Below are 13,581 nucleotides of genomic sequence, written 5' to 3' on the forward strand. Positions count from 1 at the left end.
CGCTGAGATACTCCCAGAATTCCGCCATTCCTTTTCCATATGGGAAAACTGAGGGCTTGTGAGAGCGTTATACCCATATGGCGGTATAACGTTATATCGGTATACCTTGCCCAAACTGGGAAGGAAGGAATTCCAAAGGTCAGCCCTGCTCCTTTACCCTGAGGCTCTCTCCCTCTCATCTTCATTCCAAACCTTGGCTAGGGGCACAAGAACCCCAACCTTCCGCAGCTGCTCCTTTCTGCAGAACTACATGTCCCAGCAGGCCTGGGGCTGAGCCCCGCCCGCTTGCGGGTACTCAGTAGCCCAGCAGGCGCGAGCCCGCCGGCGGGAGGCGGAACCGGGGGGCGCGGGACTGAGCAAGCCTGAAACGCCAGGGGCAGAGTACAGAGCAGTGAGAGGAAGGTGGGGCTGAGGGGCAGGGCCTCAGGTCCGCGTGATAACCTGGGAGGAGAGGTCGAACGCCAGGGGCTGGGCTGGACTCTGAGGCCCGACGCGAGACTGGATGACAGGGGCGTGGCCGAGGAGCCCCAGGGCGGGGCCCGAGGAGGGGCTCAGCTGTGTCCTGCCAGGCAGCACCCCGCGCGGCGCCGCGGCAGCTCCACTCTGGCTCAAGCGGAGGGGATCGGCGGGAAGCTCCTTCACCCCTACTTCTACCGGGCTGTAGCTGCAGTGGGTGAGCCCAGCAGGAGGGCCGTGGGGGACGGGGAGCTACTGAGGGGGCACGATTTCTGAACTTTAGTTCCCACCGATGAATGGGTGGAGCGAGCCTGGACACCTGGGCCCATCCCACGGCCGCGATTCCCTCCGGGCGACAGGTCCCTTGACCTCGGCCGGTCCCTTCGGACAGTAGAGCCTTCGGGCAGGGTGCTGAGGGGGAATGTAGAGTATTCCAGGCTGTGTAGGCAGTCACTCGATCCCGCGGATCCCATCGCTGAGCAGAAGAGGGAGATGAGCCGGATCGAGTTGCCTTTGACATTTCCATCCCCCACTGGGAACTGTGTCCAACTAACTATTCTACTAGGAATGGCCTTCCCTCAGTTGAGCAGGGTGGGGCCCTCCCCCTCAGATCAAACTAGCCATGGCAGCCAAGACTGAGGTTGAGTGTCCAGTGGGGAGAGGCTCAGCAGGAGAAGAGCCCAGGGAGATTCGCCCTGCAAACTCCACCTGCTAGCACTAGCCTTGGGTTGGCTAGATGGCGGAGGTGGCAGATTACAGAGGTCTCTGGTGCCACTGTTAACACCAGAACCACAGAGTTCCTCCCCCAAAGCCTGGGTACTAGATGCCATTAAAACTGCCCTCTTTGCTGCCCCTAAGAGGCCCTGAGGTTGGCATGGAGCAAGCAGCAGCACCAGCCCTTGAAAAGACAGGTCTCACCATGCCATGTCCATCTGATGGAAGCCAGTTCCACCAGCTCAGCCACAGGGCTCCTTTCTGCTACTGCATTCAGGCAGCCAGGTCAGACCATTACATCCCATCTCCTCCTAAAACTTGTGCTGTGGGGAGCTGAGCTGGGATTTTAGATCCAGGCAGCCTTGCTACCTGGCAGACTTCAGACAAGTTCCTTTTTCCGTTTGGGCCACATTTCCTCATCTGTAAAATGGACACTGTGGCTATGTTTGCTATATCACACTGTTGATAGAATTGGATGCTGTGGTGGCATTTGGGAGACTATCATGGTGCCTGAGGTGGCTGGGTGCCCAAGCCTGTGGGCTTCTGTCTTTCATCAAAGAACCTCAGATCCTGGAAAATTGAGATTTGCAGAACCTAACTGTTGGAAAGGGCTTTTGAACCCACTTTGGTGGCCTCTTCATGCCTCCAGGGCTCATGAGATAGGCTGACTTCATATGAAAGTTTTGAGAATGAGGGAGTCTCTCTCTTCAGATACTGACCCTCTCTCTCCTTATTTCCTTGGTGCCCAGAATGTGGCTTTGGTTGTGTTGAATGAATGAATATAAACTCACAAGTATGATCTGAGCCACCTAAGGCCTTCTTTGGGTTCTGCTCAGCTTAAGGGCATCAGCTAAAGGCCGCTGGCTGCATTTTCCAGGAGGAGTTTTCCACTTTGGGAGGATGAGGAGATGTATCTATATAGGAATAGGGAGGAAAGCTAAGTCATTGTAGGCTGAGAGGAAGGGAATAAGAGTCTGTTAAAGACCAGCTAGGGCTGACAAACTGAAGCAACTGGGGGCAGAGGGAACTGAGAATGAGGCCCTGAGCTAGCACCTTGTGGGGAGTGCCTCTGAGAGGAGCTGTGTATTGGCATTTAGAATCAAATTCTGCTCCACACCTTGCATTCTTCAGAGTCTCTGCATAGGGGAGGTGAAAAATCTGAGTAGTTCCGGCATCTCCTTAGAAGTCCCTGGGGACTTAGAGACAGACACTGGCATCTGGGAGGAGGTTAATTACTGTTTGCCAGTTTCCTGTTCTTCCCCCGAGCTGGAGCAGTTAGGCAACTGCTGGCTAGCTGTGTGTATGCCTGTGTGTGCACCTGGCTGGTACTATTTCTTTGTTGGACTCTGATCTAAAAACTTGGACAGGTACAGTCAGTGGCCTTGAATCACAGACTGGGACACACTTCTTCCCCTGAGCCTGTGTTTCCCTGCAGTCATATCTGGACATTTTTTTTTTTCAGATAGGGTCTTACTTTGTCACCCAGGCTAGAGTGAAGTGGCACAATCTTGGCTCACTGCAATCTCAACCTCCTGGGCTCAAGTGACCCTCCCATCTCAGCTCCCCCCACCAAGTAGCTGGGACTACAGGTGCGTGCAACCATGCCTGGCTAATGTTTTTTTCTTCTTCTTTTTTTTTTTTTTTTGTATTTTTGGTAGAGACGGGTTTCGACATGTTGCCTAGACTAGTCTCAAACTCCTGAGATCGAGCAATCCACCCTCCTTGGCCTCCCAAAGTGCTAGGATTACAGGCGTGAGCACCATGCATGGCCTCATATCTGGATGTTTAGCATATAGTGTGTCAGAGTTTATGTGTTATAGGGGTAGTGATGGGTGTCTGATCCCTGGAGAGCAGGTAGGTGGAGGAGGTGTGTTGGTCTGAGCTAGGTGAGTGAAATCTCTTGAAGCAGGTGGCCTAAAGGATTTAGGCTGGGGAAGAAACGAGCTTAGTAGTCACAAGATAGGCCTGGCTGGAAATGGAGTCAGAATGGTAGCTGAAAACACATCATGCCTCGAGCCTCTAATGCAAAGCAAACACTTTTTTTTTTTTTTTTGAGACGGAGTTTCACTCTTGTTACCCAGGCTGGAGTGTAATGGCGTGATCTTGGCTCACTGCAACCTCCGCCTCCTGGGTTTAGGCAATTCTCCTGCCTCAGTCTCCTGAGTAGCTGGGATTACAGGCATGCGCCACCATGCCCAGCTAATTTTTTTTGTATTAGTAGAGACGGGGTTTCACCGTGTTGACCAGGATGGTCTCGATCTCTTGACTCGTGATCCACCTGCCTCGGCCTCCCAAAGTGCTGGGATTACAGGCTTGAGCCACTGTGCCCGGCCAAAGCAAACACTTTTAAATTTCATCATGGGCCAGGCGCAGTGGCTCACACCTGTAATCCCAGAAGTTTGGGAGGCTGAGGCGGGTGGATCACGAGGTTAGGAGTTCAAGACCAGACTGGCCAACATGGTAAAACCCCATCTCTCCTAAAAAATATAAAAATTATCTAGGCATGGTGTAATCCAGTGACTTGGGAGGCTGAGGTAGGAAAATTGCTTGAACTGGGACCCTGGAGGCAGAGGTTGCAGTGAGCTGAGATCTTGCCACTGCATTTCAGCCTGGGCTACAGAGCAAGACTCTATGTCAAAAAAAAAAAAAAAAAAAAAAAAAAAAAAATTCATCATGGGAGTAATGAACAGCTCTTGAAGCTAGGAATAGACATGGTTTGATAAGTGCTTTAGAAAAATCACTACGGTTGCCGAGATCAGAAGGCACTGATAAGAAAGAATTTAGAAGCAGAGAGTCCTATTGGGGGAATAATAATACAGTAATATTGAGGAGAAGTGACAGCACCCAAACTATGACAGAAACAGGACAGTGAGTGAATGGTAGAAACAGAGCTAGGAAGTAGCTGGCCCACAGATGTGGTGCCAGGAGCAGAGCAGGAAGGTGAGCAGGGAAATGGACTTGGTGATGGAAGGCTGAGAGCTGGGTGAGCTTGAGGGCAAAGAGAAGCACATGTGAGAAACAACTGGCCTCCCATGCCAGGCTCCTGCCCCAGACCCTAATGTTCCAGTCCTACCTCCCTCCAAACCAGGCCCTGGGGCTGAGTCTGGCTTTGGGTGTCTTCTTTAATCTCCAGATTTCATTTGGCTTTTGACTCAAGATAAAAACCCATTCCTGAGCTATTCTCCCTTCCTCCCTCCTCTCACCCTCTGGGGACAGGGAAGCTAGCCTGCCACTCTGTTAAAAGTATTAAGGAGGCCAGGTGTGGTGGCTCATGCCTATAATCCCAGCACTTTAGGAGGCTGAGGTGGGCGGATCACCTGAGGTTGGAAGTTCGAGACCAGCCTGACCAACATGAAGAAACCTCATCTCTACTAAAAATACAAAAAAAAGCCAGGCATGATAGCACATGCCTGTAATCCTAGTTACTCGGGAGGCTGAGGCAGGAAAATCACTTGAATCCGGGAAGCGGAGGTTGCATTGAGCCGAGATCGTGCCACTGTACTCCAGCCTAGGCAACAAGAGCAAAACTCCAACTCAAGAGAAAAAAAAAACTCTAGGGGGGTCAGCCACGGTGACTCACGCCTGTAGTCCCAGCACATCTGGAGGCCGAGGTGGGTGGATCATTTGAGGTCATGAGTTCGAGACCAGCCTGACCAACATGGTGAAACCCCATCTCTACCAAAAATTAAAAAATTAGCTGGGTGTGGCGGTGTGTGCCTTTAATCCAGCTACTTGGGAGGGTGAGGCAGGAGAATCGTTTAAACCCAGGAGGCAGAGGTTGCAGTGAGCTGATATTGCAGCACTGCACTCCAGTCTGAGTGACAGAGGGAGACGCCATCTGAAAAGAAAGAAAGAAAGAGAGAAAAGAAAAGAAAAGAAAAAAAAAAAGGAAGGAAGAGAGAGAGAGAAAGAAAGTCTCAAGGGGCTGGCTGAACCATCTCTTCTCTCTCACCCTGGCCATCCACACCTCTAGGACAGCAGGACTTTTCCAGTTCCGTCCCCATCTCTTCAGCCCAAACGCCGCCATGTGTGATACGGGGAGGCCTGGTTTACCCTGTGATCCTGGAAAGCTTCCTGACCCTCTCAAGGTTTATTTCTCCACTAGGAAAATGAGGATGCCTGCCATCTCCCAGCACATGCCCCGCCCCCCAGTCACAGAGTCCTAATTTGGGCAAGCATTAGGAACCATGAGAAAGGGTAGCTTAGACACAGATTGTCCTGGTAAGAGTCTCACCTTTGCCACTCATCAAGCCTTCAGGTTCCAGTATTCACCTTCCCAAAGTATACGCCTCTTCTTAGCTTGCGGCAGCAAATGGAAATAACATGGGATGAAAAAGCTCAGTTCCATCTCTCTCTCCTCCTTTCAGAGCAGGTTGAGATGAGCTCGGTCAGATGGCCGCACGGCCCGCTCCTTTCTTAGCAGGCCACTAATGCTCCAGAACCCTCAGGAGAAGAGCCAGGCTTATCCCCGCCACCGCCAGCCTGGCTGCTACGCAGACCGTCAGAATCCGGAGACCGACGCAGCGGCAGCTATGTACACCTTCCTGCCCGATAACTTCTCGCCTACCAAGCCCAAGCCTTCCAAAGAGCTGAAGCCGCTGCTGGGCTCCGCAGTCCTTGGGCTGCTGCTGGTGCTGGCCTCCGTGGTAGCCTGGTGCTACTACAGCGTCTCCCTACGCAAGGCGGAGCGACTTCGCGCCGAGCTGCTGGACCTCAACGCTGGCGGCTTCTCCATCCGCAACCAGAAGGGAGAGCAGGTCTTCCGCCTGGCCTTCCGCTCCGGCGCTCTGGACCTCGATTCCTGCAGCCGCGACGGCGCCCTGCTGGGCTGCTCACTCACGGCCGATGGGCGGCCTCTGAACTACTTCATCCAGACGGTGCGGCCCAAGGACACGGTCATGTGCTACCGCGTGCGCTGGGAGGAGGCTGTGCAGGGCAGGGCGGTCGAGCACGCCATGTTCCTGGGCGACGCGGCGGCGCACTGGTATGGTGGCGCCGAGATGAGGACGCAACACTGGCCCATCCGCCTGGACGGCCAGCAGGAGCCCCAGCCCTTCGTCACCAGCGATGTCTACTCCTCCGACGCCGCGTTTGGGGGCATCCTTGAGCGCTACTGGCTATCTTCACGCGCGGCCGCCATCAAAGTCAACGACTCAGTGCCCTTCCACCTGGGCTGGAACAGCACGGAGCGCTCGCTGCGGCTGCAGGCACGCTACCACGACACGCCCTACAAGCCGGCCGCCGGCCGCGCCGCAGCGCTGGAGCTGAGCTACCGAGTGTGCGTGGGCTCGGACGTCACCTCCATCCACAAGTACATGGTGCGCCGCTACTTCAACAAGCCTTCGAGGGTGCCAGCGCCCGAGGCCTTCCGAGACCCCATTTGGTCCACGTGGGCGCTGTACGGGCGCGCCGTGGACCAGGAGAAGGTGCTGCATTTTGCACAACAGATTCGCCAGCACCGCTTCAACAGCAGCCACCTGGAAATTGACGACATGTACACACCCGCTTATGGCGACTTCGACTTTGACGAGGTCAAATTCCCCAATGCCAGCGACATGTTCCGCCGCCTGCGCGACGCTGGCTTCCGCGTCACGCTCTGGGTGCACCCGTTTGTCAACTACAACTCGTCACGCTTTGGCGAGGGTGTGGAGCGCGAGCTGTTCGTGCGCGAACCCACGGGCCGGCTGCCCGCGCTGGTGCGCTGGTGGAATGGCATCGGTGCCGTGCTCGACTTCACCAACCCGAAAGCCCGCGACTGGTTCCAGGGACACCTGCGGCGGCTGCGCTCTCGCTACTCCGTGGTTTCCTTCAAGTTCGACGCGGGCGAGGTCAGCTACCTGCCACGGGACTTCAGCACCTACCGGCCGCTGCCGGACCCCAGCGTCTGGAGCCGGCGCTACACTGAAATGGCGCTGCCCTTCTTCTCGCTGGCGGAGGTGCGCGTGGGCTACCAGTCACAGAACATCTCCTGCTTCTTCCGCCTGGTGGATCGCGACTCGGTGTGGGGCTACGACCTGGGGCTGCGCTCGCTCATCCCGGCGGTGCTCACCGTCAGCATGCTGGGCTACCCATTCATCCTACCCGATATGGTGGGCGGCAACGCCGTGCCCGAGCGCACAGCCGGCGGCGACGTGCCCGAGCGCGAACTCTACATTCGCTGGCTGGAAGTGGCCGCCTTCATGCCCGCCATGCAGTTCTCTATCCCGCCCTGGCGCTACGACGCGGAAGTGGTGGCCATCGCGCAGAAGTTCGCAGCCCTACGGGCCTCGCTCGTGGCCCCGCTGTTGCTTGAGCTGGCGGGCGAGGTCACCGACACGGGTGACCCCATCGTGCGCCCCCTTTGGTGGATCGCTCCCGGCGACGAGACAGCTCACCGCATCGACTCGCAGTTCCTTATTGGGGACACGCTGCTTGTGGCGCCGGTGCTGGAGCCGGGCAAGCAGGAACGCGACGTCTATTTGCCCGCAGGCAAGTGGCGCAGCTATAAGGGCGAGCTTTTCGACAAGACGCCGGTGCTGCTCACCGATTACCCGGTCGACCTGGATGAGGTTGCCTACTTTACCTGGGCGTCCTGACCCAGCCCAGGGCCCGGGAACCACACAGCCCCCAGCCTTCATGCAGACCTCGAACTCTCCGTCACACCCGCACCGTGTACTCCCAGGAACCTCCACCTCTATACTGTGCCCTTCCCCCTCCTGCACACTCACACCGGTCTGCAGAAGCCTCTTCCCTGGGGTGGGAGCCAGAGAGCTTAGAGGAAATAGGTCAGCTCTCTTCCTGTTACACATGGTTGGGGTTTAAAAGCACAAAGAGAAACCTCTTCATCCTGGCCTTGGTGGCCATCTTTGTCCATCTGAGGTGGGGACTTGATCTTATTTAAGGTCCCCAAATAGCCCTCACCACACTTAGAAAGTATGCTTTCTTAGTGTTGGAAGCCAGGTCCTTAGTTCCCAGCACTCACCCGAACTGTGGCTGATTTGGTCCCAGCCCAGCTGGAGAGAAGGTGTTTGGCTAACTGACAAGGAGGCAAGAGGTCCCCTCCCAGGGAACAGGAGGACTGGGCTTAGCACAGAGCCATCATCATGTTCCCTATTTGTGAAGAGACTCCTAATACTGCACTAATCCATTTGTGTACATACACAGGCTCAGCCCTGGGCCAGATGTGCCTGATGGAACAGACTTGCAGAGCCATGCAGGCCAGACTTTGTGCCTTAACTCGTGTGTGTGTGTGTGTGTGTGTGTGTGTGTGTGTGTGAAAGAGAGAGAGAGAAAGTCGCATCGTGGGTCCCTGATCTATGAAATGAACACAACCTCTCTGAGGCTGGTTAATCTGGAGGAAGAAAGCATGGAGCAAATCTGAGGTTCTGATTGCTGAGCCAGCCTCCTCCCAGGTGGTTTCCCTGGGACTCCGGTAGGAAATAAATAGCCCTTTCAAGATTCCTCAGCTGCCTCACTCCCTGCACATGTGCCTGGGGTGTGGCCTAGAATGGGAGTGATGTTCTTATTCTGGTGATCTGTGCTGCTTCTGAACATAAAGTACATGCACACACTGACAACTACCAATAAACAGACAGGGGAAGGTCTTTCATGTCAGCCATTTTCTCTTTTCTTTTCTTTCTTTTTTTTTTTTTTTTTTTTTTGAGATAGAGTCTTGCTCTGTCACCCAGGCTGGAGTACAATGGTGCAATCTCGGCTTGCTGCAACCTCTGCCTCCCAGATTCAAGCGATTCTCCAGCCTCAGCTTCCCAAATAGCTGGAATTACAGGCACACATTACTATGCCTGGTTGTTTGTTTGTTTTGAGACAAGAGTCCTGCTCTGTCGCCAAGCACCAGACTGGAGTGCAGTGGCGCGATCTTGGCTCACTGCAACCTCCACCTCCTGGGTTCAAGCCATTCTGCTGCCTCAGCCTCCTGGGTAGCTGGGGCTACAGGCGTGTGCCACCATGCCCAGCTAGTTTTTGTATTTTAGTAGAGACAGGGTTTCACCATGTTGGCCAGGATGGTCTTGATCTCTTGACCTCATGATCCACCTGCCTTGGCCTCCCAAAGTGCTCAGATTACAGGCATGAGCCACTGTGCCAGCCATTTTCTCTTTCTGAGAAGAGCAACCTCAGCGGAGTGAATTTTTTCTGACTTTGCAGCTCAGTCTGGAGAAAAGTGGCATGCCAGAGTGGGTAGGTGCGAAACAGGGTGGACTTCAGCTTCCATCAACAGCTCTGGTAGCAGAACCAATCCCCCAACCCCTAGAGAATGTATCCTTTTGCCACCTGATATGGTTTGGCTGTGTCACCACCTAAAACTCATCTTGAATTGTAGCTCCCATAAGTGCCATATGTTATGGGAAGGACCTGGTGGGAGATAATTGAATCATGGGGGCAGTTTCCACCATACTGTTCTGGTGGTAGTGAATAGGTCTCATGAGATCTGATGATCTCACAAAGGGTTTCCCCTTTCACTTGGCTCTCATTCTCTCTTGCCTGCCACCATGTAAGACGTGCCTTTCCACCATGATTGTGAGGTCTCCCCAGCCAAGTGGAACTGTGAGTTCATTAAACCTCTTTTTCCTTATAAATTACCCAGTCTTGGTTATGCCTTTATCAGCAGTGTGAAAATGAACTAATACAGTAAATTTGGTACCAATAGAGTGGGGTGCTGCTGTAAATAACCAAAAATGTGGAATAAACTTTGGAACTGGGTAACAGGCAGAGGTTGGAACAGTTTGGAGGGATCGGAAGACAGGAAAATGTGGGAACGTTTGGAACTTCCTAGAGACTTGTTAAATGGCTTTGACCAAAATGCTGATAATGATATGGACAATGAAATCCAGGCTGAGGCGGTCTCAGATGGAGATGAGGAACTTGTTGGGTACTGGAGCAAAGGGAACTCTTGCTATATTTTAGCAAAGAGACTGGCTGCATTTTGCCCAGCCAAAGAGATTTGTGGAAATTTGAACTTGAGGGAGATGATTTAGGGTATCTGGCAGAAGAAATTTCTAAGCAACAAAGCATTCAAGAAGTGACTTGGGTACTGTTAAAAGCATTCAGTTTTCAAAAGGAAACAGAGCATAAAAGTTTGGAAAATCTGCAGCCTGGCAGTGAGATAGAAAAGAAAAATCCATTTTCTGAGGAGAAATTCAAGCCTGCTGCAGAAATTTGCATTAGTAACAAGGAGCCAAATGTTAATCACCAAGACATGGGGAAAATGTCTCCAAGGCATATTAGAGACCTTTGCAGCAGCACCTCCCATCACAGGCCTGGAGGCCTAGGAGAAAAAAATGGTTTTGTGGGCCAAGCCCAGGGTCTCCATGCTGTGTGCAGTCCAGGATGTGGTGCCCTGCATCCCAGCCACTCTAGCCATGGCTAAAAGGGCCCAAGGTACAGCTTGGGCCACGGCTTCAGAGGGTGCAAGCCCCAAGGCTTGGCAGCTTCCACATGGTGTTGAGCCTGCAGGTGCACAGAAGTCAAGAATTGAGTTTTAGGAACCTCTGCCTAGATTTCAGAGGATGTATGGAAATTCATGGATGTCCAGGCAGAAGTTTGTTACAGGGGTGGGGCCCTCATGGAGAACCTCTCCTAGGGCAATCGGGAAGGGAAATGTGGGGTTGAAGCCCCCACACAGAGTCCCCACTGAGGCACTGCCTAGTAGAGCTGTGAGAAGAGGGCCACTGTCCTCCAGACCCTAGAATGGTATATCCACTGACAGCTTGCACCATGCACCTGGAAAAGCCACAGACACTCAACACCAGCCTGTGAAACCAGCCAAGAGGTAGGCTATACCCTGTAATGCCACAGGGGTGGATCTGCCCAAGACCATGGGAACCCACCTCCTGCATCAGTGTGACCTGGATGTAAGACATGGAGTCAAAGGAGATCATTTTGAAGCTTTAAGATTTAACTGCCCTGCTGGATTTCAGACTTTCACGGGGCATTTCTCCTTTGTTTTGGCCAACTTCTCCCCTTGGATTGGGTGTATTTATCCAATGCCTGTACCTCCATTGTACCTATGAAGTAACTAACTTGCCTTTGATTTTACAGGCTCACAGGCAGAAGGGACTTGCCTTGTCTCAGATGAGACTTTGGACTGTGGACTTTTGAGCTAATGCTGAAATGAGTTAAGACTTTGTTCTGCCCTTGGAAGCTGCTGGCTAATGTTAAAAAATTTTAAACAAAAAATTTAAAAAAAAAAAGACTTTGGGGGACTTTTGGGAAGGCATGATTGATTTTTAAATGAGAGGACATGAGATTTGGGAGGGTACAAGGAGAGAATGATATGGTTTGGCTGTACCCCCACCCATATCTCACCTTAAACTGTAGCTCCCATATTTGTGGGAGGGACCTTGTGGGAGATAATTAAGTCATGGGGGCAGTTTTCCGCATACTGTCCTGGTGGTAGTGAATAAGTCTCATGAGATCCATTGGCTTTATAAGGGGTTTCCCCTTTTGTTTGGCTCTCATTCTCTCTTGCCTGCTGCCGTATAGACGTGCCTTTAGCCTTCCACCATGATTGTGAGGCCTCCCCAGCCACGTGGAACTGTGAGTTAATTAAACCTCTTTTTCTTTATAAATTACCCAGTCTCAGGTATGTCTTTATCAGCAGTGCGAAAGTGGACTAATACACCACTCCTCTACCTTCTTTATTTTCTCAGTGTGAAAAATGCCTGATGAAAGCTTTGGGGCCCCTCACAGATGCACAACTCAAGTGCCGATTCTATGACTCATCTATCAGCTCTGTTAACTTGAACAAGCTGCTTAACCTTGCTGAGCCTCTGTTTTCTCATATGTACAATGGTGATAATAATGCCTACCTCCCCAGGTTGTTGTAAGAGTTATAAGCACAAATGTGTGTAAAGTGCCTGGCACAAAGTAGGTGCTCAATAAAAGGTAGTTATTATAATACTATTTCTTGTTTTCTTGATTAAAAACAAGGATCCTTCTAGAACCCAGCTCTCAGCCTGAATGGCTTTCTCTGGGCCTGCCTGTGACACCCCCTCCCCAATCCTCTGCACATAGCACCCAGTTGAGCTCTGAGTTGTCACCAAAGGACACTGTAGTCCAGGAGAAAGGCAAAAAGAGAGATACCTGAAGGTGGGATGTCAGCAGCCAGGATTCCTAGGCCCCGGGAGATGGAAAGTGAAAGCTGGATTTTGGACTTGCATGGGAGTAGAGTTAATTTCTCTCCTTTTCATCAAGCATCTACCATCTACCAACTGATAACTCACTGATAAGCCTCCCCAGGCCTGGTGTCCAGCCATGTGCTGTAGAGTAAGTGTAGAAGGAGAACCCCAGGTTGGGCCTTGGAAAGTTGCTTTAATGGCTGGAGAACATGACCCACATTTGAGTGGTTCTCCAGCTTTCTATGCAACCTGAAATAAGTTTTACCCAACCTCGGTTTCTTCATCTTTAAAATGGAATTTCTAGGAGTCACTGAGATGTATAAAGCACTTATGCAAAAACTGGCAAAGCATAAGTGCTCAATAAATGGTAACTCCTATAAACTATTATAAACAAGGAACAAAGAGAGAAAAACTGTGGCTAGAACCTGTGTTGTCCAATATAGTAGTCAGTAGCCACATATGGCTTCTTAAATTTACTTCTAAAGTTAATTAAAATTCAGTTCTTTAGGCATATTAGCCACACTTCAAATGTTCAACAGCCATATGTGACTAGTAGCTAATGTAATGGATGGTGCAAATTACACATCATTTACATAGTTGCAACAAGTATTATTGGACAGCCCTGGACCAAGCAGTGTATGACATGGGAAGGAAGAAGATAATCTGTGAGGCTTCCCTGGAGGAGGAATACTTTTTAGAAGGGCATTGAAGGCAGGCAGAAGTGTCTGACAGCCTGGATGGGGGAAAAAGCCAGACCGCACAGCCTGTCTGGCCAAATTCCAACAAACTGGTCCTTGGCTTGGGATCTGGTTTGTAGTCTGGCTTCTGCCATTGACCCCATTAATCACAAAAGCACAGATGAACAAATAGAAGCTCTGAGAGAGGAGGATATTGGCCTGAGATCATGGAAAATGAGTAACCACGGCGACACTAGAACCTTGGTGTCCTATTTCCCGGGATCTAGAATCTCAGACCTAGAACTCACCCCCTTTCAACAGCATGGCCCATGCCAGGCTGTATACCTCCAAGGATGGGAGCTAGCTGAAATGTGCATCTCTGAAGTTGCCACCAAGTAGGCCTGATTCTAGGCCGAGAAGTGTTTCCCCTTTCCCTACTGACTTTCAGAAAGGATTCAAGAAATTGGGAGGGCATGCTGAAATGTCAGGATTCACAAGGGTCTTTCTTGGAGCTAGGGAAAGAAAAAAGAACTGGGCTGCCAGCTACCCCATCCCTAATTCTCCAGGGTGCCAGGAACTCTGGCTCTTGCCAACCTTGTCCAGTCCCCTGTCCCTGCACA

The 13,581-nt window shown here is 51.9% G+C and overlaps 1 protein-coding gene across 1 annotated transcript; it reads left to right on the forward strand.

Moving 5' to 3' along the window:
* The first annotated feature begins 558 nt into the window (after positions 1-558).
* Positions 559-12,069, forward strand: MYORG (myogenesis regulating glycosidase (putative)). The gene is made up of 2 exons (XM_012463226.2): positions 559-673; positions 5,538-12,069. Exon 2 carries the CDS (start codon positions 5,601-5,603, stop codon positions 7,743-7,745), a length of 2,145 nt encoding a protein of 714 aa, XP_012318649.2. The 5' UTR covers positions 559-673; positions 5,538-5,600; the 3' UTR covers positions 7,746-12,069.
* Positions 12,070-13,581: the final 1,512 nt, after the last annotated feature.

Source organism: Aotus nancymaae, unplaced genomic scaffold (assembly GCF_030222135.1).
Source record: "Aotus nancymaae isolate 86718 unplaced genomic scaffold, 86718_ANA_hifiasm-v0.15.2.pri h1tg000003l, whole genome shotgun sequence".
Classification (NCBI taxonomy): domain Eukaryota; kingdom Metazoa; phylum Chordata; class Mammalia; order Primates; family Aotidae; genus Aotus; species Aotus nancymaae.

Bases quoted from the DNA above. Each gene is read 5' to 3' on its own strand.
- MYORG (XM_012463226.2), top strand. From the start codon at position 5,601: ATGCTCCAGAACCCTCAGGAGAAGAGCCAGGCTTATCCCCGCCACCGC.